Raw genomic sequence first — 6000 nt, 5'->3', positions numbered from 1 at the left:
CAATGCTAGTTGCAAACAACAAAGTGCACTTTTCACCTTTTCGTCCAACCGGGGGCTTGTGGATTCACCCTGCCTGTTGATTGAGCAAACCATGGCCACCTTGCTGGGTTGCAGCTGTTGCTCCCACGTCCTACACCTGAGCCTGCTCAGTGACGCCATTGACCTCACCCATATCCTTAGTTGCATTCCCCCTCTCCAGCAAATAAAGTAGTTGAACTGGATCTGGGTTGTCTAGGCTGTCCGCAAATTCCTCACGCATCGGGAACCTGCAAATACCAAAGGCCAGACGCCCGCAAAAGGATTAGAAATATAAGATCTAGCCACGCCGCCGGCGCTTACGAAGAACAACAATTTTTGCTTAGATCTCGCCGGGAACCAACCTGTCAATGGCGTCGAGTAGAAACTCCATACCCTCTCACGCGTCGACCGACCACAGACTCATGGGCGTAAATGCCTACCGGCCACACGGACCCACTATCTGAGTCATTGGCCCGGAATAACCAGCCTAACGTCCTGGTCCACGGCCTAGATATTAAAGTCCACTTCCTGGTCCACGGCCTAGAAGGAAAGCCGTCGTCCTGGTCCACGGCCCAGACCCATCCAGCGAAACGGCCGTCGGGACGCGCCCCACCACCTCCCCTGTAGCGCACTGTTTCCTACCGTATGTCCTGATTTCTTCTATTTCTCCTCGCCCGTATCTGTCGCGCCAGCTGGATTTGTTCACATCCCAAGACCGAAACGAACGAGGCAGATTATGAGAGCAGCTGAGCTCGGGCTCCAAATCGCCGCGTTCCAAACTTTTTTCTTAGCTTGCCATTTCCTTCGTCTCAAAAAGCTAGTTTTACATTTGTCTAGATACGGATGGATGTATCTAGACATGTTTTAGTGCTAGATTCATTCGTATCTAAATAAATATAAGACAATTTTTTTGGGACGAAGGTAATATTAAGAAACGAAAGAATATAATACTCTATATCATATAAGTCTTCTTTGAAAGTACTACGAGGAATTAATCCGTGCACTGCTGCAGATACGGGAGGATTTTTCGGACGCACGTCCTAGGGTGCCCCACAGTGGTGTGCATGGACCCCGAGCTCAACCGCCGCATGCTGCTCCAGGGCGAGTCCAGCGGCCTGGTTCCGGGCTATCCGCAATCCATGCTCGACATTCTCGGCCCCAACAACATCGGTGCCTTGCATGGCCCACTGCACCGGTTCATCCGCGGTGCCATGCTCGGCCTCGTGCACCCCACTGCGCTCCGCACCAGCCTCCTCCCCAGGATGGATGCCTTCATGCGCTCCCACCTCAATGGATGGTCTGGCTCCGTCGTCGATATCCAGGCAAAGACTAAGGAGGTTAGTCCAGTGGCGTACCTAGGGGTGTGCCAGGTGTGCCATGGCACACCCAGAATTTCAAAAAATGTTTTTACCATGTAATAATTAGCTAAATTTTAAGGCCCATCTAAACCAACGAAAATAGAATTCAAATTTTTTGAACCGTGCACACCCTCCATTTTATTTCTAGGTCCTCCACTAGGTCAGTTAGTATCGCATCTGGCTCGCACCCATCATGCAAACACTGGACGTTTGATACCCTGCATGCCTAACTGGGCCAGGCCCGATGGATGCAGAAAACGCCTCGTAGCCAGGCTGAGCGGAAACGCAGGACCTCAGAACTATGGGTAACCGACCTCAGAACTATCACAAAATTTTGATATATCACATTTAGGGACACATCAAAAATTGGTACACACTCAAAGTTGTAACTCACTAAAGGGGGGGAATCCAAAGTGGTTGTTGCAACGTTTTATACTACTATCTCCTTACTAAAAACAGAGTAACACATTTCGGGACACCGTCATTCCCATTTGCCGCTTTTGTGGTTGTTGCAGAGTTTCCTAGAAGCATCTCCTTGCATGGGCATGGCAATAATATATCACAGAATCGCATCTGCTTATATCGTTGCTGACTGACTTTCCCTTTTAGATGACCTCGCTATCTATGCTCAGGCAAATCGCCGGCATCACCGCGGGCCCGCTCTCTGATGCCCTCAATACAGAGCTCTACACCCTTGCGCTCGGCACCATCTCCTTGCCCATCAACCTTCCAGGGACCAGGTATTACCAGGGCTTGCAGGCGAGGAAGAAGTTCGTGTCCATGCTAGAGAAGATGATCGCGGAGCGGAGGTCCTCTATTCAAGCTCACGGTGACATGTTGGAGGCTCTATTGAGAAGTGGCGATGATGGGACCAGGGAAAAGCTCAGTGATGAGCAGATCATTGACTTGATCATCACCATTATTTACGACGGGTATGAGACCATGTCGATGACCTCAATGATGGCTGTCAAGTACTTGTCCGACCATCCACAGGCTCTCCAAGAACTAAGGGTATGTACACATACTCTGAAAACAAATCAATATTGTTTTTGCGAGCAAAAAACAATTTTGATTTCAAAGAAAAGATCATGTGCTTCTAGAGTTTAGTGATTGTCTTTTCACTTCTGAATGTAGAGAGAGCATCTTGATATTAGGAAGGGAAAATCGCCGGAGGAGGCTATCAACTACGAGGATTTCAAGTCCATGGTCTTCACTCGAGCTGTATGTAGGAGATCAAACACACACAATAATGAAGCGAGAGCACGAACTTACTATTAGTATGATCATCATGTACCCATGGATACTTTTACCTTGCAGGTCATATTTGAGACGCTAAGATTAGCCACAGTCGTGAATGGGCTGCTGAGAAAAACTACTCAGAATGTAGAAATTAATGGTGAGTTATGCTTGCAAATTATCCTGCCATTTCTGCATTTTCTATGTAAATACTAAGTATGTTCTAATGCGACTAGGGTGTCATTTACCCACGATTCACCAATTGTTTACAAAAGGCTGGAGAATCTATGTTTACACAAGGGAAATAAACTACGATTCGTTCATGTACCCTGACCCGATGTCCTTCAACCCATGGACATGGCTGGTAAGCAAAAGAGCAGACAATTATGATCTTTACTACCTACTCAAACCTACTCAAACATACCACCACAACATAGGAAGTTCTAATCTTGTGCTACACCTACTAAAAATATACAGGAGAAGAACATGAAATCACACCCACACTTCATGTTGTTCGGGGGAGGCGGCCGGATGTGCCCCGGGAAAGAGATGGGCACGGCTGAGATTGCAACTTTCCTAAACTATTTTGTGACTCGATACAGGTATGTTCCTTTTCTTACTCCACACTCAGTTCCTAAGAGAACAACTTCAGCATTATTATTTACTAACAACAAATTTTTGTCACTCGATCTTGATGTTGCAGATGGGAGGAGGAAGGCAAGAACACCATATTGAAATTCCCCCGGGTGGAAGCTCCTAACGGGCTACATATCCGATTTCAAGATTACTGATCTTGCAACATACATTTTGCTTAGTTTAGATTGGTAGGACCCAGACAGGGACGATGAGAGTGTGATTCTGCGCCAATGAACGGATTAGACCAGGCTTGTAAGAAATTGGGACTTCTCCAAGAGATCATTTTCATGTAATGAATACATGACTATCATTCAAATACAAGAACATGAATTGAAAAAGGAACCTTGCTCTTGGAGATTAAAGCACAATAGGGGCGTGGGTGTGTTCCTGAATCATGTCTTCTTGTCTTGGGAATCCCGATCGAAACGAATGGCACCACGCATCAGGGTGAGCGTGTACCTGTTGCTCTTGTCGGCATCAGGATAATCAGCCGATGGGATTGGATTGGAAGCAACTGCGCCCGCCGGCACCACTGCTAGGGCCTCGTCTAAGCATCGCCGCTCTCTAGTCGGGAGAAATCGGTTCGTCTGGCAGTCCCCTAGAATCGACCGATCTGTATCATGGACCTGGCACCAGTGCTTTCGATCGGGGCATTGGCATTTGTACCTACTCATATGCGTATAATCATGAACTTTAATACATGTGACTGTTTATATATATTAGCACAGTTACCAATGATATTCCTTTATGAAATGTATTTCATAAATAATATTATTGTGTGCTTAAAAAAATCTTATGTGCACTGAGGGAGTTCCGGACTAGGGGGTGTCCGGATAGCCGAACTATCATCATCGGCCGGACTCCAAGACTATGAAGATACAAGATTGAAGACTTCGTCCCGTGTCCGGATGGGACTTTTCTTGGCGTGGAAGGCAAGCTTGGCGATACGGATATGTAGATCTCCTACCTTTGTAACCGACTCTGTGTAACCCTAGCCCTCTCCGGTGTCTATATAAACCGGATGGCTGTAGTCCATAGGACGAACAACAATCATACCATAGGCTAGCTTCTAGGATTTAGCCTCCTTGATCTCGTGGTAGATCCACTCTTGAAACACACATCATCAATATTAATCAAGCAGGATGTAGGGTTTTACCTCCATCAAGAGGGCCCGAACCTGGGTAAAACATAGTGTCCCTTGTCTCCTGTTACCATCCGCCTAGACGCACAGTTCGGGACCCCCTACCCGAGATCCGCCGGTTTTGACACCGATACTGGTGCTTTCATTGAGAGTTCGTCTGTGTCGTCACCGATAGGCTCGATGGCTTCTTCGACCATCATCAACGACGCAGTCCAGGGTGAGACCTTTCTCCCCAGACAGATCTTCGTATTCGGCGGCTTTGCACTGCGGGCCAATTCGCTTGGCCAACTGGAGCAGATCGAAAGCTACGCCCCTGGCCGTCAGGTCAAATTTGGAAGTTTCAACTTCACGGCTGACATCCGCGGGGACTTGATCCTCGATGGATTCGAGCCACAGCCGAGCGTGCCGCACTGTCGTGGCGAGCATGACTTAGCTCTACAGCCGGACAGTACCTTGGAGGCCACACTCGAAACCGCTACGATCTTCAATTCGGAGGCAGCTCCGCAGATCGAGGACGGATGCCTAGACACCGCCTCGGGGGCTGCAACCTCTACGGCGATAGAGCCGAACACTGACTTTGTCCCTCATAAAGCTCGTGACTCCGAGGTGCCGGACTCCTCGCCGGACTCCGAACCTCCCGCGCCCGCCCCGACCGAATCCGATTGGGCGCCGATCATGGAGTTCCCCGCAGCGGACATCTTTCAACACTCACCTTTCGGCGACATCTTGAGTTTGCTAAAATATCTCTCATTATCAGGAGAGCCCTGGCCGGACTGCCGTCAGGACGGTTGGGATGTGGACGACGAAGAAATTCAAAGCCCACCCACCACCCATTTGGTAGCCGTTGTCGACGATTTAACCGACATGCTAGACTACGACTCCGAGGACATCAACGGTATGGACGACGATGCCGGAGACGACCAAGAACCAGCGCCTGCGGGGCACTGGACAGCCACCTCATCATATGACATATACATGGTTGATATCCCAAAAGATGGGAATGGCGAAGGAACAGAGGAGGATGACCCCTCCAAACAGCAGCCCAAGTGCCGGCGTCAGCGGCGCCGCTCTAAATCCCGCCACAGCAAGAATGAAGACTCCGGCACCGTAGACAATAATACACCGGACAGTGCCGAAGACAACCCACTCCAGCAAGATGCAGCGCAGGAGGACGGAGACGCTAGCCCTTATGAAGGAGCGGCAGAAGAAGAGGCAGAGGATTATACGCCTCCCTCCGGAGACGAAGCGAGCCTCGACGATGACGAATTCGTCGTGCCTGAGGATCCCGTCGAACAAGAGCGTTTTAAACGCAGGCTTATGGCCACGGCGAACAGCCTCAAGAAAAAGCAGCAACAGCTTAGAGCTGATCAGGACCTGCTAGCCGACAGATGGACTGAAGTCCTCGCGGCCGAAGAGCATGAGCTCAGACGCCCCTCCAAAAGCTACCCTAAACGCAAGCTGCTCCCCCGATTAGAGGAGGAGGCTTACGAACCTGCATCACCAGGAGACAATACGGCTGACCGACCACCCCGTGGTCGCGACAGAGAGGCCTCCAGGCCCTTCACTAGACCCGTACCCCGGCATCGCTCGAAAAGCACACGGCCACAGGGG

General features: G+C 49.7%; 1 protein-coding gene across 1 annotated transcript; it reads left to right on the top strand.

Annotated features, from left to right (window-relative positions):
• The first annotated feature begins 450 nt into the window (after window positions 1-450).
• On the top strand, window positions 451-3403 carry LOC119360155 (cytochrome P450 85A1-like). The gene is made up of 8 exons (XM_037625918.1): window positions 451-641; window positions 1031-1355; window positions 1986-2387; window positions 2511-2597; window positions 2694-2772; window positions 2849-2976; window positions 3090-3214; window positions 3316-3403. Exons 1-8 carry the CDS (start codon window positions 451-453, stop codon window positions 3401-3403), a joined length of 1425 nt encoding a protein of 474 aa, XP_037481815.1.
• The last annotated feature ends 2597 nt before the right edge of the window (window positions 3404-6000 follow it).

The sequence above is a fragment of the Triticum dicoccoides genome, chromosome 2B (assembly GCF_002162155.2).
Source record: "Triticum dicoccoides isolate Atlit2015 ecotype Zavitan chromosome 2B, WEW_v2.0, whole genome shotgun sequence".
In the NCBI taxonomy this organism is placed as follows: Eukaryota; Viridiplantae; Streptophyta; class Magnoliopsida; order Poales; family Poaceae; genus Triticum; species Triticum dicoccoides.
Note: the sequence above shows the minus strand (reverse complement) of the source record. Positions and strands in the feature narration are given on the sequence as shown.

Coding starts and splice junctions, on each gene's coding strand:
- LOC119360155 (XM_037625918.1), top strand. CDS start 451: ATGCCTACCGGCCACACGGACCCACTATCTGAGTCATTGGCCCGGAAT. Junction 2,598..2,693: donor CCATGGTCTTCACTCGAGCT/GTATGTAGGAGA, acceptor TTTACCTTGCAG/GTCATATTTGAGACGCTAAG. Junction 2,773..2,848: donor TCAGAATGTAGAAATTAATG/GTGAGTTATGCT, acceptor TAATGCGACTAG/GGTGTCATTTACCCACGATT.